General features: G+C 40.6%; 2 protein-coding genes across 8 annotated transcripts; one reads left to right on the forward strand and one right to left on the reverse strand.

Moving 5' to 3' along the window:
• Window positions 1-19,919, forward strand: kidins220b (kinase D-interacting substrate 220b). 6 transcript variants are annotated; one of them, XM_026922795.3, is made up of 30 exons: window positions 1-206; window positions 2,462-2,618; window positions 3,043-3,141; window positions 3,398-3,496; window positions 4,551-4,649; window positions 4,797-4,898; window positions 4,998-5,096; window positions 5,202-5,399; window positions 5,861-5,959; window positions 6,091-6,189; window positions 6,288-6,386; window positions 6,479-6,656; window positions 6,922-7,086; window positions 7,237-7,416; window positions 7,627-7,792; window positions 8,179-8,330; window positions 8,429-8,718; window positions 9,315-9,455; window positions 9,928-10,165; window positions 11,066-11,154; window positions 11,650-11,794; window positions 11,877-12,039; window positions 13,283-13,461; window positions 13,753-13,979; window positions 14,970-15,098; window positions 15,690-15,719; window positions 16,749-16,886; window positions 17,053-17,151; window positions 17,615-17,845; window positions 17,939-19,919. In XM_026922795.3, exons 2-30 carry the CDS (start codon window positions 2,487-2,489, stop codon window positions 19,112-19,114), a joined length of 5,241 nt encoding a protein of 1,746 aa, XP_026778596.2. In that variant the 5' UTR covers window positions 1-206; window positions 2,462-2,486; the 3' UTR covers window positions 19,115-19,919. The 6 variants fall into 6 exon arrangements, with proteins under 6 accessions (XP_026778596.2, XP_026778599.2, XP_053098299.1 ...); XM_026922798.3 differs by having other exon boundaries at window positions 4,800-4,898; XM_026922796.3 differs by lacking the exon at window positions 1-206 and adding an exon at window positions 233-1,311.
• Window positions 19,920-21,227: 1,308 nt separating this feature from the next.
• Window positions 21,228-24,340, reverse strand: id2b (inhibitor of DNA binding 2b). Of its 2 annotated transcripts, none has more exons than XR_004580078.2 (3): window positions 23,849-24,340; window positions 22,661-23,212; window positions 21,228-22,239 (listed from the first exon to the last, which is right to left on the reverse strand). XR_004580078.2 is itself a non-coding variant. In XM_026922657.3 (3 exons), exons 1-2 carry the CDS (start codon window positions 24,185-24,187, stop codon window positions 22,665-22,667), a joined length of 390 nt encoding a protein of 129 aa, XP_026778458.1. In that variant the 5' UTR covers window positions 24,188-24,270; the 3' UTR covers window positions 21,228-22,239; window positions 22,661-22,664. The 2 variants fall into 2 exon arrangements, 1 of the variants encoding a protein (XP_026778458.1); XM_026922657.3 differs by having other exon boundaries at window positions 22,661-22,715; window positions 23,849-24,270.
• Between the last annotated feature and the right edge of the window lie 3,198 nt (window positions 24,341-27,538).

Here is a 27,538-nt window from a genome sequence, read left to right on the forward strand (position 1 = left end):
CCCACGGCACCTCTGACGTCACCGTCGCCATTGGCTGAACAACAAGCTCAAAGCGAGGAAGCTAACGCTAACGACCTCAGAGCTGCTCCCTTTAAAATGGCTGTTGCTGAAGATGGAGAGTAGACAAAAACAGAAATAGAGACAATAAAGAGACACCAGGAAACGGACAGCCCCAGCGTGGGTCGTGTTAACATTTCTCTTTAAAGGTAAAAATAAAAAAAAGCTTTCTGTTGTTGAGGCGACTTCATTACGCTGCCGTCGCATCCGTTCCAAAGCCACAGCTAAAGTAGTCGGCTTTATCCGATTATAAACCGGTTTTATTCCTGTTTTCATATTATTTCGCTATTAATACCGCCGTGTTGAAGAAATATATAATCTTTTAATACAAAACAGAGTCATTTCATCAAATGAAAGGTAGCCGGTGCAGTCGGTTAGCCTGCTAGCATCTTGCCCGTAAATCATGCTGACAAGTCGGCTTGTCTGGGAAGAACTGTTTATGTCCTGTTTAATTTAAGAAGCAGATTATTTTATTAATGGCTGTAATAATGTTTACGTGGTATCATAAAACAGAATGGATATATCACTGTATACGAAATAGCTAGGTTTGTTTTATACAGGTATTTCTTCATTTCAATCTATAATGTCATGCCAAAGTGTCATCCTAGCTGACTCTAAAGTGACTTTATTTATATACATTTATCTTATTAATCTCCTGTATTTACTACTCTAAAATATCTCATGTAAATAGTTATATCTCTATGACAAATATGTTAGACTTTTATTACATTGTATTTATCATATTATAATCTGTTCACTGAAATGCAGCCCAGGAAACATGCCTCCTTCACTTTCTCCATAATCATTAATATTAATCTTGCTTTATTTCTATGCTGTGAAGGTATGGTTAAGTATTATACATTATACGTCTATTTATTACGGTAAGTTATACGTTATCGCATGTTGTACTTTATACATTAAAGGTTTGTGAAATTCATTCCAATATTCATATGGAGGAGATGCAATATCCTGGCACTATCCTGTCCAAGACTGGAGAACAGATAAAATATTGTAATCACTAAAAAACAGGTTCATTCAACAAGGACTTGGAACAATGGCTTCACAATATCCTGACAGCATCTCTGTCAACTGAGCATGTGCCAGAGAGAGCAGGCGTTCGCCAAACCTAGTGGTCATGAATAACACATGATGCCATTCCGTAAGAGGACACACACACACCCCAAACCGCATAGGTGTTGAGAGAAAAGCGACAGTGTCCTAAATATAAGCGAAGGACAGAGGCTTGCACTGTAGGTAAGGTGTCAGATTTTTGTCTCATAAGGTTAAACATGGTCTCATGTTTTCAGTGATAAGAGAGTATTGTTGCCTCCGTGTGATCATCAGCCATCATTGTGTCTTTGTTGTTTCATCCTTTTCTGTTATTTGTGAGATTTATATACCGTGAACCTGTGCTTGACAAACGAATGGTCAGGATAATTTAAGCTTAAATGTGAAAATTAACATGATTGAAGTCTTACTTCATTTTTGATTCATGGATAAGGTATTGTTTTGCACTTGCAGAGTGTTCCCGTGTTGAGCGGTGAAGGGTGTAGCCTGTTTTTCTGTTTATCTCCGCATCATGTGCATATCTTTATGTTTTCTGTTTAATTGGTGTTACCTCTAATAGTCCTGAATGTCATACTTATGGGGTAGTATGTAAAAATATGAGACTTATTGTGAAAAGAATAAACACTCCATGTTTGGCACAGTTATATTTATCCTCAAATATTCCCCTATTAACCTATTAACTAGCAGTGTTATTAGCCAAAACCCGGCTATGCTCCAGCAAAGTGGATAATGGAGTGCGCTTAGGTATACCGTTTGCAATCCGTTGCTCTAAAAATATTTGTATTTGAAATGAACACATCTCCTGTTCCACTTTGGATGCATGATGAATCAAACTACTGTCTGGCTCTTGCCTGGAAATCGAGGCTGTTATTAAGGCTTGTTTGTCTTGTTTTCCTTGCATTTAATATCAGCTTCCTCAGTCCTACGTAAGCCACTGTCTTGGTTGAGCTGTGTGTTTTGGAGCAGGAGATGTGGGATATAACTTGTTAGAGCAGGAGACTAATGAGATGCAGAGGAAAGCAGACATGCTGTTATCTTATCCAGGCTCTGAGAGAACAGACCTGCTTGTTATAACAGTGTTATATCTGCCTGCTATTAGACCAGCCTATACTCCTGACATTTCAGATGTAGGTCATTTATCATGCTGGGAATGAAATAGTCAGATGCCAGCTGTCACTCCGACACAAACCGTGTGCTTATGCTCTCATCAGTGGATTGTTCAAGGAGTTAAATCTCCATACTCTTTCAGTTAATGCTACACGTTTTGTCTGGATTTGCCCGGATATTGACTTAATTAGCACATAGTATTTCTAAGCCTGATATTTCTCTGCTTCAGGGTGCCACGGTGCTAAGCAGCAATCATGGACACCACTACATCTATAAAGATGACCACTATAGCCATCCAGAACCTCTTCAGCTATGTGGAGGAGGAGAATCTGGCTGCCCTTAAGGCCCACCTGGATAAGTTCAAAGAGGTGGACGGTCGCAGTGACGTAAGTGAATAAATCTCTGAATAGATTAAATCTCACTTTGGTGTATTTAATTATAATCATATCTAATTGTACCGCAAGGGGGAATACTTGATAAGCCTTCCTTCAATAAGCCTTGTTTTTTGCAACTCTGATGCACTACATGCTGAAATCACCAGTAAAAATTGTTTCACTGGGTTGGTCTGAATTAACAGGATCAACGTAAGCTACTAGAGGCTTTTCCTTTAATCCTCATAATGTTTAAATAATTATATCATGTTATAAACAACCCTATGTCTATAATTCCATCCTTCTATTCAGAAATATTAAAATGTCCTCACTCTCTTTAAATGATATAATTAGCACAGCTAATTTCATAAAATATAAAATAGCATGGAGTAATTAAATGTTTAGGCTTGTATTCTGACTGTCTGAATATCTCTCTCAGAATGGGCAGACTCCTCTAATGCTGGCTGCAGAGCAGGGCAGTTTGGAGATTGTCCAAGAGCTCATCAGAAGAGGTGCCAATGTCAACCTGGATGATGTGGTAAGCAGAAAGTTCACATAGCATTGTGTTAGAAACATTAGCATTGTGTTAGAAACATTAGCCATGCACCACATGTAGGACTAGTTCACCTTTATTAAATCTCTCTGTAAAAGGTATGCAGCATGTAAAAACACACACATATGCACTCACCTTTAGAGCATTCCGTGCACTGCCTGCTTTCCCCGCTGTTACCCTGGCAACAGTGGCCAACTTTGCAGTTTCCATGGTGACCGGCTGCTCTGCTTTTATCCCATAGGACTGCTGGTCTGCCTTGATCTCCGCAGCCAAAGAGGGGCATGTGGAGGTGGTGAAAGAGCTTCTGGATAACAGCGCTTATATTGAGCACAGAGACATGGTGAGACATGCCCATAAAAATAAATACTGTGAAGGCAGTGTTTGCACACTAGTTCACACACCATCATGAGCAGGTGAATAGAGAGCTGCCAATTCATTCAGCAGCAATGATCCGTGCTAAAGCACACATTTAGTTCCCATTTCAACACCATAATCTCAAACCTTTCTCTCACATGAAGAGTGGAATTACAGCTGGATCGCAAAAACATTTGAAACTGTTGTAACAACTGATGTATCGAAAAAAGCAAAAGGAAATATGCTAAATTTGCCCAGAGTGGCACTGAATGGAACACAGAAGCAGTGTGTAGCAAATACTGCATATGTCTGCAAACAGATGGTAGCAGGATTACACGATTAGTCACCGTGATTTTAACCGTGATATTCCAATAGCAATAATAAAGTAAACGTCAATGTGTGCCTAGCTAAAGTTTTCTAATGTTAAATATAGTTTTATTGTTAATGGTACATTTAAATTACAACCTCTATTTACACTAATCTGAGATTTCTACATATAATGGAATAATGTGCATAATTCATACATATAATTTGTGTACAATTAATAGTATGGAACAAAAAAATGCTGTTTTCTGTTTGTTTAAAATAATAAAGTGTAAACTATTTTGTTTCCAAATTGATAACTGAACATGATTTCAATACTGAGCAAAAATATTCGTGAATTTCATTTTACCCATTATCAGGTGGTATGGTAGATAAGTTTTTTTGACTGTACCTCCATGCTTTTGAAATCAGGGTCACAGTGTTGATATAAATTTGAGGGATAATGTTAGTGTTGGGACAAAAATTTCTTTAAGAACTTTATCTTCTTTAATATGAAGCCAAGAGACTTATATTAAATTCAAATTACACTGATTACAATGCTATTACACAGATTAAACATCGATAAATGAGCATTATAAATCCTTATTTGATATGCCTAATGCCACAGTATTAAAGAGTTAATTGAAAGGAAACTAATCATGCCTCTTTTAGTTGTTTTGATATCAAACAGACATTAATATGGATGCATGATAACAGAATGTGTTTGTACTGTTCAGGGAGGCTGGACTGCTCTTATGTGGGCTGCATATAAAGGTCGTGTGGAGGTTGCAAAGGTTCTCCTGGAGAATGGGGCCAATCCCAACACCACAGGACAGGTAATGTAGTGAAACCTCTATGCTTTTCGAATATAAGAGGATAAGGATTTTTTTAAAATCCCACTGAATAAGTCATGGTCCCATGCTGAAAAATTGTTAGTGAGTGTTGTCTTTACTGAATACCCACCATTCTGTGCTATTCTTTAGCAGTACAGCGTATATCCCATCATCTGGGCTGCCGGCAGAGGCCATGCTGAAATCGTCAAACTCTTGTTAAAGCAAGGAGCGAAAGTCAACTGTTCTGACAAGGTGAAGTCACCCAGGTTAAACTAGAAGAGCTGGACCTCTTTGGATGTTTTATACTGTTAACCTGTATGGCTGATTTGGGTGTATATTTTTTGCCCTCAGTATGGCACCACTCCATTGATCTGGGCTGCCAGGAAGGGCCACTATGACTGTGTGATGCACCTGCTAGAGAACGGTGCTGATGTTGACCAGGAGGGGGCAGTAAGTGCACTGCTTTGTTTCAGGCTTCACTGTCATGGTTTCAGTATTTCTTCTTTGATTTGAAGCTTATCTAGCATTGCTTTAAAACTGGCGTGTTGTGCTCAGAATTCGATGACGGCTCTGATAGTGGCTGTGAAAGGCGGCTACACTGAGGTTGTGAAGGAGCTGTTGAAGAGGAACCCCAATGTGAACATGACCGATAAAGATGGCAACACAGCTCTGATGATCGCAGCCAAGGAGGGCTACACTGAGATTGTGCAGGATCTGCTGGACGCAGGGACCTACGTCAACATCCCTGACAGGGTGAGTCCAGCATCAGTTGTGAACTCTGTGTGCATGTGTTTAGAACTTGGACATGTGGTGTCCAAAGTTTGCTTCTGTTGTTTTGCTTTGGGGCTACAGAGTTAATGCTGTTAAAGTGTAAGCAAAGCTTATATAACTACCAGTTAATATCATGCAGTATACATAAGTAAATAATCACATGCTTGCCTCCAACTGCCTCTAGTTAAATAATGTGAATAAAACTCATTTTTTTGGTTTCCAAATAATTTCCAAAATATTATCTGATGATATATTTTTTTTAATTTTGCATCTCTCATACAAAATTACAGTTTTACAGTACAAAATTAATTTTAACGCTGACCTATTCTGGTATTTAAGGGGGAAATTTGTGTAAATATAATTTTTGGCTAAACTATTCCTTTATAAGGACTAATTGTAGTGTGACCTTGTCTTATGTGGTTGTCTTTGTATTAAATGTTTAGAGTGGTGACACAGTGCTGATTGGAGCTGTTAGGGGTGGCCATGTAGAAATTGTAAGAGCCCTGTTGCATAAGTATGCTGACATCGACATCAGAGGACAGGTAACACCCTTATTATACTGATCAGTAGAACACTTGTGGTATAAGACACATTAAATATATCATAGATATGTGTATTATAATTTGATTTTATAATAATACTTAATAATAATACTTGTTTTTGTCTGCACCAGGACAATAAAACAGCTTTGTACTGGGCTGTGGAGAAGGGAAATGCCACCATGGTCAGAGACATCCTGCAGTGTAACCCTGACACAGAGACCACTACCAAGGTATAGTGGGATAAAGAGCAGTTATGTCTTTAATTTATCTGCACTATTATTTAAAAAAAAAAAAAAAAGATTTGTACTAATGTACCAGTGTGTTTCAGGATTCTGAGACTCCCTTGATCAAAGCTACCAAGATGAGAAACATTGAAATTGTGGAGCTACTCCTGGATAAAGGGGCAAAAGTGTCTGCTGTGGATAAGGTAAGAGCGAACCATACATCGTCATGTATATAACATAAATGAGGGTGCATTTTTGGCATGGCAATCATTCTGAGTGTTCTCCCCTTTACTAGAAAGGGGACACGCCTCTTCACATTGCCATCCGTGGGAGGAGCCGCAGGCTGGCTGAGCTACTCCTGCGCAACCCTAAAGATGGACGCCTGCTCTACAAGCCCAATAAGGCAGGAGAGACACCATACAATATCGACTGCAGCCACCAGAAAAGCATTCTTACTCAAATCTTTGGAGCCCGTGAGTCCTGCTCAATTGTACTTAATGCTGTCCTTCTTCAAGCTATCTCTGTTTTAATCCAAACACAGAGACAAGCTTTTTTCTCTCTCCGGTTAAGTTTGAAGAAGACAGATGGATGCTCTGAATAAACTGCTAAATATAATAAAATCCATGTATCTTTATTAGAGTTCCTGAGACCTGATGAAGAATTCAATTGTATGATATTACCGTATGCTGATTGTGATTTTTTTGTATACACATTATGTATTGTGTATTTTCCCCTCAGGACACCTGTCCCCCACTGAGACAGATGGTGACATGCTGGGCTATGACCTGTACAGCAGTGCTCTGGCTGACATCCTGAGTGAGCCCACCATGCAGCCCCCTATCTGTGTAGGCCTGTATGCTCAGTGGGGCAGCGGCAAGTCCTTCCTGCTCAAGAAGCTAGAGGGTGAGTGCTAGGGTGGGTGGCAAGTACACAGTTAACTAATTAACTGTACCTAGCACCACTGTTTTATGTTCATATTTCTTCATCAAAACCAAATTGAAAGTTGACACATGATTGTTATAGGTAATATTTTGGAATTTCTCTCTCTGACAGATGAGATGAAGACGTTTGCAGGGCAGCAGATTGAGCCGCTGTTCCAGTTCTCTTGGCTAGTGGTGTTCCTGTCACTCTTGCTGTGTGGCTCTGTGGCTCTACTCCTTGGGTTCACTGTAGACCCCAACCTGGCCATTGCTGTCTCCCTCAGCCTGCTGGCTCTACTCTACTTGTTCTTTGGTAAAAATAAATAAAAAAAAAAAAAAACAGATTAAAATTGTATGCTTTTGTTATTGTTTCTTGATGTTTAGAAGCATTTGCATATTTGTTACACAAGAGGGCAGTGTAGGCAGTGTCTGGCTTAAGTCCCTTTTTGTTTTCTTTCTTCAAGCAGTTTATGTGGAGAGCTAGCCTTAATGCATTCCTTTTCTTTCTCTCCCTCCTCCTCAGTGGTTGTGTACTTTGGGAGTAGGCGTGAGGGTGAAAGTTGGAACTGGGCTTGGGTTCTCAGCACGCGGCTCGCTCGCCACATTGGCTACTTGGAGCTACTGCTCAAACTCATGTTTGTTAACCCGCCAGAGCTGCCTGAGCAGACCACACGGGCACTGCCTGTCAGGTAATTAAACTTCCATGCCTCTCAACTGCATCTTAATGTCTTAGTCTTAATAATAATAATAATAATAATAATAATATTAAACAACTGTATAGGAAGTGGTGATTGTATGAGGTTTAATAATAAAAACTATTTACATGTCACAATTTAACAAGTAATTTAACAATTTAACAAGATTTAGAATAGAATGAAATTTTGATAAATGGAAAATAAACATGATTAGTATTTTAAATTCATATGCTTTAAATTTGCATACTTACAGTAACTTTTCCCAATTAAAAAAAATAGCTAAAACTGTGTATGAATCATCCTGTTTACTAGAATAAAGCATGATTTCTTTTTGCTGTTTTGAAAATGTCTTTAATATTTGACTAAATGTTTGTTTCTAGGTTCCTGTTTACAGATTATAACAGGCTGTCCAGTGTTGGTGGAGAGACCTCCATGGCAGAAATGATCGCCACTCTCTCTGATGCCTGTGAGAGAGAGTTTGGTTTCATGGCCTCCAGACTCTTCCGCGTCTTTAAGACGGAGGACACTCAAGGTAAAGGTTGCCCATAACTTACATGAAAGCATTTTCTTTTTTAAATACAATTTTAAATATCACTAGACATTCATATGGACTTTTGTGATAAACACCAGGCAAAAAGAAATGGAAGAAGACATGCTGCATCCCATCCTTTGTGATCTTCCTTTTCATCCTGGGTTGTTTGATCACGGGCATGGCCTTGCTGGCCGTCTTCAAGGTAGACAGCCGGAACCAGACCGTGAATGCGGTGCTGGTTGCCATGGCGAGCGTGGTGGGCCTGGCTCTTCTGCTGAACTGCAGGACGTGGTGGCAGGTGACTGATTCAGTACTGAACTCACAGAGGAAGAGGCTGCACAGTGCTGCTAACAAGATGCAAAAACTTAAGAGTGAAGGTTTCATGAAGGTGGGTACACACAATCACACATACATATTGTGTAGGCATGGGTAGTTCTGATCATTCAAACTGTGTCTTGTAATTTGATCTTGTAAATCATTTGCCCTTTACACAGAATGTACTCTTGAACATGATTAATGAGACATTAATAATCATTTTAATATAATATCCATTACAGATCAAAGCAGACTGCTAGCTTTCAAAAGAGGCTGGCCTGTTATATGAATGTTATTTGAATAAGTGTAATTACACTTCCTAAATCATACATTTCAGCGTAACATATTGTGGTTACATCAAACTGCCACAATAACATTCATAATACTGCTCCTACCTTGAGCCGATATTGCACAAGAAAACGTGCTTAAGTATTGTTGCCTTGTTGCTTTCTTATTGTGTCTTGCCACATGTCTGTAAAAAAATTGAGTCGTTAGTGAATTAAATAGCTTACCAAAAATGTGGGGCATAGTACATGCATTGAACTGTGCATTGAAGATGTAGATTTTGGTGTGAATTTGTGGTTCCTTTATAATACAAGACATGCTTTTTACATGCATACTTATTCCATATAGTGTAGCCTCACTCTGTTCTCTGACTTAACTTTGCAGGTGTTAAAAAGTGAGGTGGAACTCATGGCTAAAATGGCAAAGACTATTGACAGCTTCACCCAGAATCAAACACGTCTAGTTGTCATTATCGATGGTCTGGATTCCTGTGAGCAAGATAAAGTCTTGCAAATGTTGGATACGGTGAGGAACAGTAGCCTAGAACATTTATCAGCCAGCAGAGATCTCTGATGTCTCACTTTTTCTCAAAAAGATGAATCTATTAGTATTTCTTTCTAAATTGAATGAAAGATTTATGAAATTGGTGCAATAATTCATGACAGTCCAGATTATTTGTGCATGAGTGGTTTTACTGTCAATAATACTTGCAAACCCTAAAAGACTTCTTACCTTTTATTACACATACTCATACTACACTGTAAAAGAAACAGAAACATGCTAAAATGCACGATTAGCTATACATGTTGCAGAGAGAGCAACAATTTAGTGCACATATATACATAATGTATATAAACATATGCATATCATAGAACAAGAGAAACAGTTAAATATATTTCGTCACATTGTGCTCCATTGCATGTTCAAGCCAAAAATCGTTGTAAGTGTCTGAAATATTTATCCTATGTCATCTTCTTGTAATTCTTTTGATCTCCAGGTGAGGGTGCTTTTCTCCAAAGGCCCATTCATCTCTATCTTTGCCAGTGACCCTCACATCATCATTAAAGCCATCAACCAGAACCTGAACAGTGTATTGCGTGACTCCAACATCAACGGCCATGATTACATGCGCAACATTGTACACCTGCCCGTCTTTCTCAACAGCCGAGGCCTTAGCAGTGCTAAGAAGATGTGTGCACCGGCCCCAGCCAACGGAGAAATGGGCAATTCGGAGGGTGAGTCAGATTACCTGATATAGAGTCTACAGCCACTTTGCCACTGTAGGGCTGAATGGTTCTGTGCAAGGAACCCATTCTGATGGAATTTTCACAAGAGCATGGTTAACACTTTTTAAACTGTGCACAGCTTGGTTCTAAGTGATACAAAACAGGGTTATGGTGGGATGACGTCACATGGGTATTTACCATTCAGTGCATAAAAACTGTAGTAAAATTGGAGACACTTGCACCACTTAGCACTAGCGTGCACTGCTGCCAGAGATCAGGAATACAATTCATTCCCCCGAACTGATCTGCACTGATCTGATCTGATCTGATCTGATCTGAACTGAACTGGACTGGACTGGACTGGACTGGACTGGACTGAACTGGACTGAACTGAACTGAACCTGAAGGTCGTGGGTTCGAGTCTCAGGTCCGGCAGGGATTGTAGGTGGGGGGAGTGAATGACCAGCGCTCTCTTCCACACTCAATACCCTTGAGCTCCCCGGGCGCCGCAGCAAAAAAGGCTGCCCACTGCTCCGGGTGTGTGTTCACGGTGTGTGTGTGTTCACTCCTGTGTGTGTGCACTTGGATGGGTTAAATGCAGAGCACAAATTCACAGTATGGGTCACCATACTCGGCCACAAGTCACTTCACTTCACTTGATCACAGCACACAACACTCAGCTTATAGTTCACTTTCACAGTACCACTGCAAAGACTTACAGTGTATAGCCTACTTAAAATGTTAATACTTGTTCACCTCATGGAAAAAGAAACTTTGTGAACTGTGTGATGCAGCAGCTGTAACCATACAGCCCTACAGTGGCTTACTTTTTACATACAAATCTTTTTGGTATTTTAGGTGTTCTGTTTCTGACTGTGCTTCCTGTCTTTATGTGTTTTCTGTTTGCAGGTTGGCATGAGGAGCTGGACAGGAAGCTGTCCCAAAACAGTCTTGGTGAAATGGCTAAGCTGGGCAGTAAGACCACTTTGAATCGCAGGGTGAGCCCAGCAGAATTGCCCTCCTGCACCGTGTGAACCCCACTGTTTTGTCTTCCTCATGATGCAGTAAAACTATAGTCTGTAGTCTGACAGTACGCTTAAAAAAAAATTTTTAAAGTAGTGTCAGAGTTTAAAATGCTGAACAATATGTTTGGGGTTAATGAGTTTCTAACACGTATATTGACATGCAGCATATTAATGATCAAGTGCAACTTGAACAGCCACAAGCCCTACAACAAGCACCTATAATAAAGTTTAAAGCAGTTTGCATTAAAGATGATGTGTATATATTAGGTGTGAACATGGAACTCTTTGTGTAACGACCATGCCTACATCATGAAGACACTCATAATTACTCATAACTGGTTATAATATCTACAGTCTTTACTTACAAATATATAGAAAACTTTACATATTATTAGTATAGAATAGTACTTCAGACTGTGTGATATAGGTTTAAAATTGGTCTGGCATCATGTGTTTTTCTCTCTTTAGGACACATACCGGCGTCGTCAGATGCAGAGGTCAGTCACTCGTCAGATGTCCTTTGACCTGTCCAAGTTGTTGGTCACTGAGGACTGGTTCAGTGACATCAGCCCTCAGACCATGAGGAGACTCCTCAACATTGTGTCTGTCACAGGTAAGACCTACCACTAGACTGTTTATTTGTTTTCCATCATAAACCCCTAGCTGGTATACCAAACTGTGGATCTTTTACACAGGTCGATTACTGAGGGCCAATCAGATCACTTTTAACTGGGACCGGCTGGCATCCTGGATAAACCTGACTGAGCAGTGGCCCTACCGCACATCGTGGCTTATCCTGTACCTGGAGGAGACTGATGGAATTCCTGAACAGGCCACACTCAAAACCATCTATGAAAGGTTCAGCTCTGATTACTGTATAATCAACCGCCCAACCCAATTCTTTCTTAAATATATAAATTTATAATCCATAAGTATCTAGCTGACTGATCAGTTTTTAAAACTATGTTAACAGATCTCCATTAAAATATACATATTTGGTTTTACTAAGGGTTAATGATGCACATAGGCAAGCTGTGTGTGTATATATATATATATATATATATATATATATATATATATATATATATATATATATATATATATATATACATATATGCCAGTGGTAGGAAGAGTCCTGGTGGGTCCAAACTTCTTCCATTTCACAACGATGAAGCCCACTGGGCTCTTGGGAACATGCAAAGCTTTAGAAGTGGTTTTATACCCTTGCCCAGATCTATGTCTTGACAGAATTTAATCACAGGGATCTGCGGGGGGTTCCTTGGACTTCATGGCTTGGTATTTGCTCTGTCATGCACTGTGAATTGTGGGACCTTGTACACACAGATGTGTGTTTTTCTATATTGTGTCCAATCTAATAAGGTTGCCACAGGTGGACTCCATTCAAGTTCTAGAGACATCTGAAGTAGTCCATTTTAAATTAATTAATGTACAGGAACTCCTGTTCATTCATGCAATTTTCCAATCAGCCAATCAAATGGCAGCAGTATAATGCATAAAATCATACTGATACCATTTGATTGGCTGATGTCTGAAGGCCCGAAACTAGGCTTCTAGTTTTTATTTCAACTCTTCAGACATCGTGCCTTTGAACACCCCTGTATTTGGGAACATTGTTCACTGTTTTAGGGTTTTATTTTTCATGCTCCTCAGAACCTCATAATTGAAAACATCTGAATTTTATGTCCATAATAAGAGGTTTGGCTTCTTGAAGTGCAATAATATCACCATATTATTGTGTTGACACTGGCTATCTACATACTACTTCATGTTGCGGTTTTGTGACTGATGACATAAAAAAACAAGTTTTATTATTACATTACAGCTATAACAGTTACATATGCATCATTTTGATTTTCAATAAAACCATCAAGTGTGGATTTCAGTTAAGAGACTTGACTTAACTCCCCACAGTGTGTGAAAAGCCAGCTCCTTGAGGAGTTGCACAAAGGCCTGCAGTGTTTTTCAAGATTTCCATTTCAGCAATTCCATGTGAGCTTAGAAAGTACTTGAAAGTTATATTTCCTGAGATTGTGTAGTTTGTCCTTATAAGTGTATATGTTTCTCTCTTTCTATGTAACAGAATTTCCAAGAACATTCCCACCACTAAAGATGTGGAGCCCTTGCTGGAGATAGATGGAGACGTGCGGAGTTTCGAGGTGTTCCTCTCCTCTCGCACTCCAGTGCTGGCTGCTCGAGACATCCGCACCTTCCTCCCCTGCACAGTCAACCTGGACCCTAAGCTCCGAGAGATTATAGCAGGTGAGAAACCCGCAACTGGCCTTCTGATTCATGAGGATTGAATATCAGGACTGTGGTTTAACCCTAACCTGTTCTGTTCAGGTGAAAAGAAAATGTTTAAATAAACAAACACACACACATACACACACCTGCTTTCAGAAGGATTCCTGAGTACGGTGAGTCAATAACTATTGCCATGTAAGTGAAGAGAACATGCAGGTTAATAGACTGAAGTAGATGTTAGATTTTGGGTTTCTCTATCACTGGATGCCTTGTGGTAGACTGCAGCTGCTCTGCTTCCTGCCTCCTCAGATGTCCGTGCTGCTCGGGAGCAGATGAACATGGGTGGGGTTACATATCCCACACTGCCCCTGCAGGACCCTGCTGTTCGCCCCACATCCATCTACAGTCAGCATTCCTCAGCCTGCTCGCCTACTGCCTCATACAGCGGGCCATACAATGTGACCGGTGTGTCCCCTCAACCCCACAGCGCCTTCTACAGCGGCATAGCCGGCCCTCAGCACCCCTATTACAACAGGGTAAGTGTCCCTACAAAGGCTCCCTTCAGCCTTAGGGCAGCACTGCAGCTGAGTTGGAACAGCAGTTTGGGGTCAGGTTTCTTCCTACTGTGACTGATACAGTACATGTTAGCTTGGTTATTAACAAGTTTATCTGACCCAAAGCTTTCTCTTTGAGATGTTTTTAAAGTTCTGTATGATGTTAGGGCTGCTTTGGTTTTTTGGATGGGTTAGATAAAAATTAAGAAGACTCACCATCCATGGAGGGTTGGGATTCCATTTAGTTTAAATGTTTTAATGGGATTTTCTAATCCGTGAATAAAAGCCATTTCACTGTACGAAATATCAAATATTGTAGCACCAGATCATTTTGATAATTTTATTTTTGTCACAGTGTGGATTTTTCATCTTGTTGGCTATCAGCATTGTATTCTAGTTGCAACCAACATACAATGGTGAACCAAATGACCAGTCAGACAAAGGAACAAATTTAATTAATTCATGTTGTTGTCTTTGCTGTGACCATTTCAGTTGTTGTTAGTGGGAAAATAGTTGGTTCCTGTTTTTGGACCAGTTCTTGTTTCTGGATGTGCAGTAGGAAAAAATGACCTAACTTTCCTAGTTACAGTCTGTTCATTTAATGGATGTGGGAGATCTGGAGGATGAGTCCACTTGTTAGATTCCAGGTTCAATTCTGGGTATATTTTCTACTTTCTCTGGTCTGGAAACAATTTTTCATTTATCATCTCCCTGGCAATAAGTCATTGTCAAATTTAATTTTATCATTTCCATTGATTTAAGTTTTTTAAGTTTTTTAAGTTTTTTTTTTTTTTTTTTTTTAGTTAATATGTCCTGTATGTGACAATCTCAACATTTTTATCGAATTGCATGCATGTATTTGTATGTGTGCGTGTGTGTGTGAGCAGAACCCCTTACTGTTAGAACATTTTACGTTTGTGTTTCATTTTCATTTGCTAAATTTGTTTCCTTCTTCGAAATTCCCTCTCCCAGCCTTATTTCCCCCACCATGTTTATGTGCTGCCCCGGCAGTACACTGGCAGCTCCCATCCCACTCACATCCCTGCACCACCACGCCCACTCATTAAAGCGACCCATCCCAGGGAACCTAGCTCTGCATTCGTAAGTACCGGACCCCAGAGGTAGTGCCTTATACCTAGACTGCCTCTGATTTTACTGTCTTCATGTGTACTGTGTTTCATTTGCAGCTCTTTTACTTATAGATGTGCTTTTTATTTAGAGCTAACAATTATTCTGCCTCCAACAGAATAATAATTTCTGTTTATTAGGCTCATTAGAGTCTTGGTGTAGTATCAGAGATTTTTTTAAACTTTATTATGTATAAACTAATGATAATGTGCAATTATATTTTTGTCCTTTTTTTTATCTTTTTAATGCCAAACTCTTAACATTTGTAACATTTAAGGAGAGTACTTTGCTCTGTGTGTGTGTGTGTGTGTGTGTGTGTGAGGACAGTTAAGTTCCTGCCGTCTGTTCACACACATGCACACAGTGTCAGTGACGTCAACCACCAGCTGTCTAATGCTCACTGGAGCCCATAGTGGAATAGAAACTCCACCTGCTTTGCGAAAAACATACCTGCTCCCTTGATACACTTTTTTCCTGTTTCATTGCAAATGGCCTATATGTGGTTCCCTCACATTCTCCACCTCCTCTGTCTCTTCCCTCTTCTCCTTCTCTCCTTTTGAGCAGTTTAAGGTAGCGTCTTTGAAAAAGAAGCAGGTACTGAATTCCTCTAGACTTGGCTTAAACACTGCTGCTGTGCTGCTCTGTTCATGCTGCCCATCCTTAGAAATGCCTTTTCACCCTCTCTTCTTCCTTTACACACACTTCTGCACCAGGCACTCCCAGCATGCCCTTTGGGAACTGACATAGTCTCAGCGGGGAAGGAGGAACTAGGGTGTTAAATATAAAGCTAAACTTGAGTAACAATAAAGAAGCATGTTTTACTCGGGAGAATGTCTTATTTCATTCCATAGACGCCTTACAATTTTAAGCTGGCAGCATAACTCCTTCCCCCAAAGTATTGTTTTATACAGCTTACCAAAGATACCAAAGATATCTATATGCAAGATATCATTGAATTTCACCTCTAAAACTGACCTAGTATTTTAAAGTCCCATGAATCGGTGAAATTGATGCTGTGTCATGGAATTTCACATAAACACAAATTTCACATATTCAGTATTCTGGTATGAAAAATGTGTAGTGTGGAATTAGCACTGTGCTGCAGTTCCCTCTGGAAAAAATGTCACATATTTTAGAGCAAAACCAGTATTTTGCTCACAGGGTGTGACTTTAATCATAGTTACTGAAATGACATTTTTTTTTAGCTAAGTATAGATTACAATTAATTCATTAGATTTCATTGATTTCGTGTAGAATCCCAGTACTAACAGTCTTTAAAAACTGCCTGTGTCTTTTCAATGGCTATAAACTGCATTACAGTGCAGTGTTTAGTTAACCATTTTTAGCTTACTAGAACTCCAAAAAAAACTGTTCCTTACCATTTCTACAATCCTTCATTTCAGTATAACGCTCCTCTTCGCTACAGTTTAAATTCAAGTCCTTCTCCTATTCTCTGGATAGCTTGGATTGCATACTAACAACAAGCATGATATTTGAATTTTTGCCCAATGTGCTTTGGCTACCTCGTTCTGAGGTTCTCAGAAATCTTGTCATAAATGTGCAGGTGGTACTAATGTGCAGGAACTGATTATTTTCTCTGTGGCTGTATGTTGTGTGCATCAGGGCACTGCTTCTGTGGTGTCAGGCACCCCATCTGTGCTGCTCAGCTCCATGAATACAGACATGGTATGTGAGCGTCTCAGAATGATAGAAGGCATCGACCAAGGCATGCTGGCCCAATACACTGCCACCATTAAGAAGGTGTGTTCTTTGTGTGTGTGTGTGTGTGTGTGTGGTGTGAGTGAGTGAGTAAGTGAGTGTGTGTGTGTGAGAGAGAGAGAGAGAGAGAGAGAGAGAGAGAAATGTGGTGTGCGCTTATCTTTCCCACAGAGAGAGTTGTGCTACCCCTAATTGATATTTGTCACAGGCCAATGTCAATGGACGGGTTTTATCCCAGTGTAACCTGGATGAGCTGAAGAAAGAGATGAACATGAACTTTGGAGACTGGCAGCTCTTTAGAGGAATTGTGAGTTTATCTGAAGTTCTTTTTGAACTAGCTATTTAATTGATTCATTGTTTCTAAAAAAAAAAAAAAAAAAACGGTGAACGTTCAAAGAAAAATCAAAACAGAATGTTTGGAACAAGTAAACTTATCCAAATTCTGCCAAATGATGTTTTCGTTAATGATCCCAGAAGGTGAGGCATTGATGCCAAAGCCTTTTGCCAGCTGCAGGTGTAATGGAGGCAAAGCTTTAATCAGTGCCCATCCTTACTATATGCAAACTATGCAGGTTGTGTAGGGCCCCCCATTGCCCTGAGCCCTCCCATGGCACATTATGAATTGTATAGTTCTTTATTATTTAGATAAGCTTATTAGAGGACTAATGCTTTTTAAGCAGCACAACAGACTAACTGAACAAAAACAGGCATGATTTTTTTCTTAAGGCCACAGAAATGCACTAACTCTGTTGACAACCTGGAATGTGCAGGTGATGGATTTGCGTCAGTTGGAGAACCAAGTCCTGCATGAAGAAGCCCCCAGCGAGCAGGGCAGCAGCATGGTGGGTCACGGAGAGACTAGTAGGAATCGTGGTACTTCAGGCCATGGAGGACCTGCTAACACTGATACCTCACCTATGTACAACTTCAACCTTAGCTTTGAGGAGCTCTCTAATGTGGGCCTGGATGAGCTTCAGAGGAACCCCAATCCTCCATGGATGGTGAGTCTACATTTGTAGCTTTTGAAGATCCTGTTCTTGTTTCTTTTAGTGCTTGATCAAATTGATTCTCGCAATATTGCATACTCTCTGCAGAATACTACACACCGCACACCCAGCATGTCCAGTCTGAACTCTCAGGAGTCCTCCAATGAGATCTGCAAACTAACTGACAAGCAACAGGCTGAGTACCGCAATGCCTACCAAGAGTACATTGCCTCAATGGCGCAGCTTGAGGCATCAGGCAGTGGGATGGAGAAGCCTGTGCAGCCCCATCCAGGCCAGTTTATGCACTCCAGCTCGGATGATAAGAATAAAGATGGATGTGATCAAGATGGTCGTAAGTCCTACTCTAAGCGAGCTGGTGGAAAGCCTGCGGTGGATGCAACTGATTATGCTTCCACTGAAGCTGCCACTCTAGACCCCATCAGCGAGGAGGACGAGAAGGTTGACCACGGCTCGTCCAAGTCCCTGCTTGGACGCAAGTCCTCTGCAGAGAAGCTGGGCCTCTTCCAGAGTGCTGACCTGAAGCTGAAGGCTGCAGGAGGACTGCGCTACCAGAAACTGACCAGTGATGATGAAGAATCAGAAGAGTCTGATAACACCCCTCTGATCAAGGATGGCAAGAAAGTAGAACCCAAGCGTAGTGAGACTGAGGATTCATCTTTAGCTAAGGGAAAAGAGTACCTCTCTGACGGCATGCTGGATAAGAAGGACTCGTCTGATTCAGGCGTCCGCTCTAACGAAAGCTCACCTAATCATTCTCTGCAAGACGAGGAGGCTGACCTGTCTCAATCAGAGAGGACCAACCTTATAGAGCTAGATGAGGAGAGCCTAGCCCGCAAGAGAGGCCTGCCTAATAGTTTGAGTGGCCTCCAGGATCCGGCAGTTGCACGCATGTCGATCTGCTCTGAAGACCAGTGCAGCCTCCTGGCCAGTAGCCCTGAAGAAAGCTGGCCTTCCTCTAGAAGCTATAACCTCAACCGCACTCCCAGCAACAACACCCTCAACAACAACACCAACGCCCAGCAGGGGAACCGTCCACGCCAGCCAAATGAAAGTTCCAACACCACTGGCAGTGAAGTCATCGTAACCCCTGGGTCCAGCACTACCTCCACGACCACCACCTCCACATCCACATCCACCACCCACAATGAGAATGTACGTGTAGTGCACTTGAAGAGAGGCCTGAACCCTGGAGACCCACCTGAGATCTGCACTGTGACCTCTGACACAGTAGTCTTCAGCGAGGAGCGCGAGAGCATCCTGTGAGAACCTGGACCCTGGTCCTGGCAAAGCCCCTGTCATGTTTTAGACATGCGGTGCTGCTCTCAAAATTTAGATGTTTGGTGTTGTGATGCATGCTCGGTGGAATGTGCAATCCTGATGGTTCAGTGATGTCTCTGTATTTCAGTATTGAATAGTGGTAGTCTGTCCACTGTAGTTTACCTACATAAATGCTGCCTACATCCTTGTTTTATCAGTTATTTTTAGAATCAACTTTAAATGTATTTAATAGTCCTTTTTGTGAAATATACAGTTAACAGTATTACTGCACTAAATCTGTCTACTAAAATAACACTGCTAATTGTGGGCTATAATTAAACACATCAACTAACCCTTAGTTACTCCATCAGAAACACAGTGTCAAATAAACTGACCATCATGCTCATTGTTTAATCAGTTATGTAACACTGTTGTGTTGTGTTGTATTGAGTGTCAGCTGCATGCTTCCTGTCAAAATATGAGAGGTTTTGCTTAAACTTTAAACTCGGGACTAAAAAAAAGTCCTTCCTCTAAAGCCATCTCTTATGGTTAGAGGTATTAATTGTTCAGGCACACTATGGATACTGACCAAGAGTTTATAAAGTTTAAGAAACCTTGAAGAGCTTTAGGAGCAATGTCCTGCATGTGTCTCATTGCATTAAATGTCAAAAGTGAAACAACATAAGACGTTGCATGCACTAAGCTGTAATTTTGTCTGTTTACTTGTATTAGCGGCCTAAGGCAAAGAAGTGGATGTGACAACTGAACTGTCTACCACATGGAGAAAAATAAACTATATATAATGACAGAATTTCTGCTTTATGGATCTTTTATGCATGTTCAGAGAAATCTAGGTATTTAGGTTAAACAATAGAACTGGCTTTTAAATGGCTGTATGTGATGTGCGTCACTAGGATATTGTAACTATTTTAATTTTATATTTTCACAGTGGGTGCAGCAGGTAGCATTGCCACCTCACAGCAGGTCCCTGGTTCGATCCTGAACTCGGGTTACTGACTTTAAAGTTTCACATGTTCTCCCTGTGTCCCAACATCATGCCACTAGGTGGATTGCCCCTAGGTGTGAATGAGTGTGTGAATATGTGTGTGAACGATGCCCTGTGATGGACTGGTGTGCTATCTAGGGTGTATTCCCATCTTGCCCACAGTGTTCATGGTTATTGAAGATTGGGAACAAAGCCCTCCACATTGGGCTTTAATCCACTGATCCTTTTAACAAATCTCTAACTAACTAACTAACTAACCTTATCTACAGCACAGCTCACTAATCAAACCCAGTCAGAAACTGACCCTTATCAGTGGTATCAGTTGACCAGAGTGTCCACAAGTTCATGAATAAAAGGGCATTGTGCATTATAATCCCATCCCAGGCATTTGCACAGAGACACAATGACCATTTTCTAAAATGCATATTGGAATTAAATAGCAAGTATGGGGAAACGTTTGAGGATACCTGACCGTCACACTCTTTCGTGTTTTTTTAACAGCATCCCATTCCACATTTAGTTCCGCGTTTGCTGTTATAATAACATCCTTTCTGGGAAGGTTTCCACTAGATTTTGGAGTGTGGCTATGGGGATTTGTGCTCATTCAGATACAAGAGCATTAGTGAGGTCAGGTGCTGATGTTGGGCGAGGAGGCCTGGGGCACAGTCGGCGTTTCAGTTCATCCCGAAGGTGGTCAGTAGGGTTGAGGTCAGGGCTCTGTGCAGGCCACTCGAGTTCTTCCACACCAGCCTTGGCAAATCATGTCTCCATGGATCTCGCTTTGCACACAGGGGCATTGTCATGCTGGAACAGGTTTAGGCCCCTTAGTTCCAGTGAAGGGAAATTCTAATGCTACAGCACACAAAGACATTCAGTACAATTGTGTTTTTAACTTTGTGGCAAGTTTGGGGAAGAACCACATGTGTGTGATGGTCAGGTGTACACAAAACTTTGACCATATAGTATATTTCTCGTGTATACTTGTACTTCCATATTTATAAGAATTGGCTGTAATGCGTTCTTCTTTAAAGAGATGTTTTCCCCTTAGTTATATGAACTGTACTGAATTTCTCAACTTGTATGCCTAGAGTAAAGACAAATGGCCCATTTAGTAGTCTACATCATAATTAATTTATTTCATATAAAAGTGCAATTTACATAATTTATAGAAAATCATTTGGCATTACTAACATCACATTCCAGCAGAATTAAAGAAAAACATTGATGCGCTTTACAGGAATGGCACGCTGTGAACCTTTACTGTTCACCCTGCTTTAACATTCATTCACATACACACACAGTTCATCTCATGCCCATGTAGGGATGGATCATCAGTGCTGGGGAGGATTTTGAAAGTTCTAATATTTATTCCTGTACCAGGTAACATGTTCTTAATACTTATGATTAGTTGAACTAACCCTCACCCCGAAGGGGATAAATGGCTAAATGTACAATAATGGTAATGGTACTGAAAGGCTATATTAATAGAATATTATTTAAATGTCATGATAAAACACAAAACTTCTCAGCTTGCTTCTAAAAACCGTAATATGGTGGTTTATATTATTTTTAAAAAATAATGTAGGCCTAAGGCTAAATGTCTGAATGGAGTAGAGTAGTAGATCAGCTGCAGTGCCCTCTACTGGCTCAGGAATGGCTTTAGAAAAAAAAAATATCACTAAAAGTCTAAATAGAGAATGGTGCTGCATAAATTCTGTTAAAAGAACAGGTTAAAGTCTGAAATGAAGGTGACACTTTGCATGTTATAGTAAGTGTTACAGCCAAATATGATCTGTTAATCCCTCAGCACTGCTGATCATCTGAGCTCTCTGATCACACCGAGCCTGCAGTTTGACACCTTCACAAAAGGCGTTCCCCCCTTCTGTTCATTATCCTTTCTTTTTTTTAAACAACTGGTTCTCTCAGTCCTGTAATGAGGTCTTCCTTTGGAAGAAAGGTCATGTATGGCCTGCAGATAAATATAAATCAGACATACAGAATGGTTTATCTCCGTTTGAGGGAAATCCGTGTCAGTCAAGACGAAGTCCAGGCGAAAGTACACGGAAGGATAACAACAAAAAAAAAAAAGAGGGAAGAGGGTCCTGTTTTTGCTCCAGAGAAACACCTGCAAAATATTCAGAGAGAGAGAGAGAGAGAGAGAGGGAGAGAGGGAGAGAAAGGCGTGTTTAGAGAAGGAGGAGGTAGAGATCCGGACCTACTGGCGCCGCAGAGGAAGCTCATTCACCAACCCCCACCAAAACTCTGACCACCGAGCTATCCCATAGTACCTACACCATGATCTTAGGACATCCTGACATGTATAAATTTGAAATCTGTCCATGTATAAACCATCATACATAAACACAATGGGTCCTTCCAAGTTCCTCTGCATGCAAGTGCACTCACTATAACACTATAAAGTAGCCTAGGCTTATGCAGTATGGCTTCTACACCTACATACTGTATTACATATTTAATTAGAAACTGTTTGAAATTGCAGTCATTGATACAGCACTGTAACCACTGTGTGAGAAGGTGTGTCTTACCGCTTCAGATCGTTATCTGCTCATCTGTGTTCGTTTCTCTTGCAAAGTGGCTTATCTGGTGGGGAAAAAAACCCACAACACATGGAAATAAATTGTCCTTAGAGCAATTTTCCACACATGCATGTGCTTTCTCTTCAGTTCTAGCTACTATGACAAACTGCAATACACTCTGCCTTGAACATGAACATGCACACATCCTTCATGCTGGTTCTTAGACTTGCCTTCTCCTGCTGTCACTTCCACACGAGTTTACAGATGGACACGTTTACAGGCTCCTTTATATCTTCTGTAACTTGTTCCATTTTTTATGTTGTTTTCTGATTTTGCATGAGCCAGAATAAATTTCTATGTCAATCAGGCTCGTGCAGATAACCATCTATATCATGATATTCAATGATGTTGATATGGTGGATGCTTCAGGATATCGTCACACCCTGTTGTCCAAACAGGAGAGATTTACACCTCTCTCAAGTGCAAATTTCATTTGCTAATTTCTTCTGGTGTGTTATGAGTTGGATCCTGAGTTGTTGTATAATTGATTTACGTAGTAATCTGTTATGCAGTATAAACAACAACAACAACAACAACAACAATGTAAAATAGCTGTATATTTAAACATGAAGTAGCACTTGTAACATGAAATGATGTATATTATGATGTATTAATATCATAAACCCTGATAAACAGCTAGGCAATTATATAGAATTAGTTATAATTAATTATAATTATAGTGATGTCAGACTTTAATAACAGTAGATAACTTCAGTAAAAGCCTGGTCAGTGTGCTGTACTGAGTGACAGTCAAGCTGTGTTTGTATATTAACTAACTATACTAATGTAGATATACTGGTTATGCACTTAAGGTTTAAATTTGTCCATTTTTTGTTGCCAAGAATAGCTTACTCTTGTATAAACCAGCGCTATTAGTAGTTGTATACGTTTTGTATCATATAATACACATGCACAGACAAGTACTTTGTAGTTGTCTGCACTTTTGCATTTATCCAGAGCAAGGTGTGGAAAAAAAAAAAAAAAAAAAAGTCTACAGAAGCAACAAATGGTCAGTGGGAGGCTGTGACAGTGTGCAGGACTGCTCTACACAGCAATACCCCAGTGTTGAGTTAACACATGCAACTTGAAATGCGCAGGCGTTCATCTGCCTCTGTGTTGCAGTGCATGTGTGTTTACCTGACACGAGCTGATGTCGGCTTCAGTGCTGGAGGAAACGCCTGCTTGAGCAGGACGCCGCTGCGGCTGTGGACTCGCATTAGCCGTGCTGGAGTCCAGCGCGATCTGAAGGTCCAGGATGTAATCGATGACATGCTGCAGGATCTCCATCTTACTGACGCTCCGGTCCTGCGGCAGGCTGGGCACCAGCTCCTTCAGGCGGCTGTAGCAGTCGTTCATGTCGCACAGCACACCGAGCGGCTCATCCCACGCGCTCTTACTTCTCCAGATCCCGAGATCCTGCGCGTGCGAGTTCACGTGAGTCCTTCGCATCGGCAGCACTGGACTGATCGCCTTCATAGTCACCTGCTTCCTGTTTCCTGTTCAGCTACACAACCGTCAGATGCTGTCTCGCAGATCTACTCCAGAGCCTGCTGGGTTTTAGTTTATATAGTGAACGGGCCGGGCTTATGATGCGGGATAAAGAATGAAGCGGATTGGTCCATGCTGCCACGTCAATCAGGGGGTCGGCGCAACCGCATTGGCTACACCTGAAGTTCCTGAAAACCCGCCCACAATCCCCTGCGCGCTTTCCTCGTGCTGATGAACTGGCTTCTACAACTGTGCTTAGCACTGGAAGAACACAAAGTGTAACAGATCTCTTAGTGTAAGTCAGCCAGTGAGCTGTTTTACACACACACACACACACACACACACAGAGCTGAAGGCTGAGAAACAAGCTAAACTAAAAACAAACTACTTAAAGGAGTAGTCCTGCTTTTTTCCCCCACAGAATCTCCAGTAGTGAGATTGTGCACAATAATTTCTCCACACTTCCCTTCACTGAGAATAAATCAGAAACCCAGTTTAATCAAAACTCATGAATAAATAAACTCTAAGGGCAGTTGTTGGGGGAGTTAATAAACATTAATGCAAAAACTGCAGTTTTACTTATTTGTGTAAAAAATTTCGTGAATGCATTTGTAACTAAGTCTAAAGCTGTAACCCATCCTTTCACACATCACATTTTTTCAGAGGGAAGAAGCTGTGATTGAGTTACTAACATGGAAGGGCCTCACCCGTTCGCATACAAAAATTGGATTTTTTTTTTTTTTTTAACAGCTTAGGTAAGATTTTCTCGTGTGTCTTCTCCTAAAACCTTCAGGCCTGTTAATACAGTGTAATGGCTGAGGTTTTGCATTATACTGCCCTGTTTAAACAGATTGGAATTTAACAGCTGCCATTAGACTCCCATTATAAATGAGTTTTGAGTAAACATGTTTCAGTTCTTTTGTCAGTACAGGTAAACATGCTGAAATTCTCATCTGTACTAATCACACGTCTTCTATGGAGTATTCCTTCCAAAGACAACAGTTTAAGAAGGAATTAAATATTCTGTGTTACAAAATTCCCACACTGTAACTAACGTTATGTTAGAGTATACACACCTCTGCTACATAGCATGAATTCCACTGACATTATTGGTGTGTGTTCCTACTGCATGTAGGCCTATAAGCCTACCTTAATCACCCAAACCTGGTAGGTTGTGAACTTGAGTTCTTGCGTTCTGCTGGCTGGTGTACATGTATGCGCGTGCGCGCACACACAGACACACACACAATTCTTTTGAGGACATCCAATTGAGATAATTAGTTAATTAGCTAATTAATGCTATGGTTACACCTAACTCTAACCCTTACATTAACATCAGTGACCAAATGAGATGTTTAGGCTCTTTCTTTCTTTCTTTCTTGTAAAAAAGCATTTTTTCTCATGGGAACAAGCCAAATGTCCCCACAAGGCCAAATATAGTCCGATATTCCAATCCATGTCTCCACCAAGATATAAAAACATGCTCTCTCTCTCTCTCTCTCTCTCTCTCTCACACACACACACACACACACACACACACACACAATTGCACACTCTCACAGAGCCTATACGACTGTCACTTACTACTGATCCTGCCGTCTCTCTGGCGCCGGCCTCGTGACGTCTTCCATTCATAGCCCATCTAGTGTCCCGTGCAACCATGGGCTGTGTCCCAAACAACACACTAGCATACTGCATAGTGTGTCTGTGTAGTGCATATAGGGGAACACCTCTTTGACCTACTGTTTAGTATGATAGTGGAGTTCAGGGTGACTATAGCCAACACGATGTACAGGGTGATGATGTTCTACTTTACTTCCAGAAGAGATTAGCTCAAAATTTGTTCCAGCTTGTTCCATACACCCCAAAATGTGCACCTCAGTTCTTATTTCTTCACCGAACAGACGTAGGCTGGAAACTGTGATGCTCCATGAGACCATGCTTTATACCAACATAAATCATTTGCAGATTATGCTATACAAATGAAGGTTTCCCTTAGTACTCAACGTGTTATCGAGTGCTTTCTGACCTTTTCTTTCTGAAATGTTGGAAAACAAAAGGACATTGTGTAACCTAACACGATTCAATAGCATCCCTTGAACCATCATATGAAACTTGAGTCTCTCAGGTGTTCCCTCAGTGTTCTATATTGAATGGAACATGGGCCAAATGGTGTAGGGTTTCAGAATAATAGACTTTTTTCTCAGCTGTTTCTGAAAGGTGTGAGAAGGAGAACACCTTTTTCTGCAGTCAGGGTTCACGAAGCACAGGTTGCCAGATCCTCTGTCCAACTCCACTCAGGGAAAGCTCCTAGAATCCTCCTTGAGGAAGACATCTGGGCACTAGAACACATCTTCCATATTGAAGTGTACTCTAAGATTGTTTATGTTTTTTATAATCTATATTCTATCAGTGGTGGATTGTTCATAGAGTCAGGTGGGGCAGAGCGCCACCATGTATATGAGCCATTCAACAGATGTTCATTTTCATAAAGTCCTCATTCATCTCCATTTTAAATTCTGTTGAAATTCTAATTACCAATTTTGCATGACCAATGATTTAAAAAAATGTCATTATTTGACAGAAATCAATGTTCCAATGATTTGCTCGCCTTTCTAGATGTAAAGATTTTACTGCATCTTGTAGTCAAAAATAAGAACTGCAACAAGAGCTAATAGACACCCACTGGGGCACGAATCACACTGCCCCATGCTCGGGGGAGGAGCAGTGGGACTTAACGTTAATGATAGGGTTGCCAGATTAGACTAGTTTAAAAATACTCTGTGGTAGCCAAGATCTTGTTTTATAGCAAATAATCAGAATTAAATCTAATAAGTTTCCTCAAAAGGCAAAGTGTAAGTTCAGACAGTGTGTCTGCCCTACCAGCCCCAAAGGAAAAGCCACTGGTGTTTTTCACATGCATTTTTAAATACCTATACCACAGTGTGGTCTAATTCTCAAATCTGATTGGTCAGAAGGTGATTAATTTTCTATAACAGCAGCTCTGACAGTAGTTCCAGCTGCAAGGCGAATCACAGGTTTATATTAATGTGCTCATTGTAATGTTATTCTTTCTATAGTAACAACTTACACAGGGACTTGTACGGGAGATGCACCACATAAACATTAAAAGTGTATAATCATTGATATGGTGAAGTTTTCTGTGAGGAGACATTAATTTAATTTTTTGGAAGGAGTCTCAAGTGTCAGGGATTCAGAACAGTCAGAGGTAAGGCTATTCTTTTAAGTGTTCCAAAATGGGAAAAACCTCAGGATAGAGAGGTTTCTCAGTAACATGACAAGCTGTATTTTCTTGCTTTATTAGCATTGAGAGAGAGA

The sequence above is a fragment of the Pangasianodon hypophthalmus genome, chromosome 19, assembly GCF_027358585.1.
Source record: "Pangasianodon hypophthalmus isolate fPanHyp1 chromosome 19, fPanHyp1.pri, whole genome shotgun sequence".
NCBI classification, from domain to species: Eukaryota; Metazoa; Chordata; class Actinopteri; order Siluriformes; family Pangasiidae; genus Pangasianodon; species Pangasianodon hypophthalmus.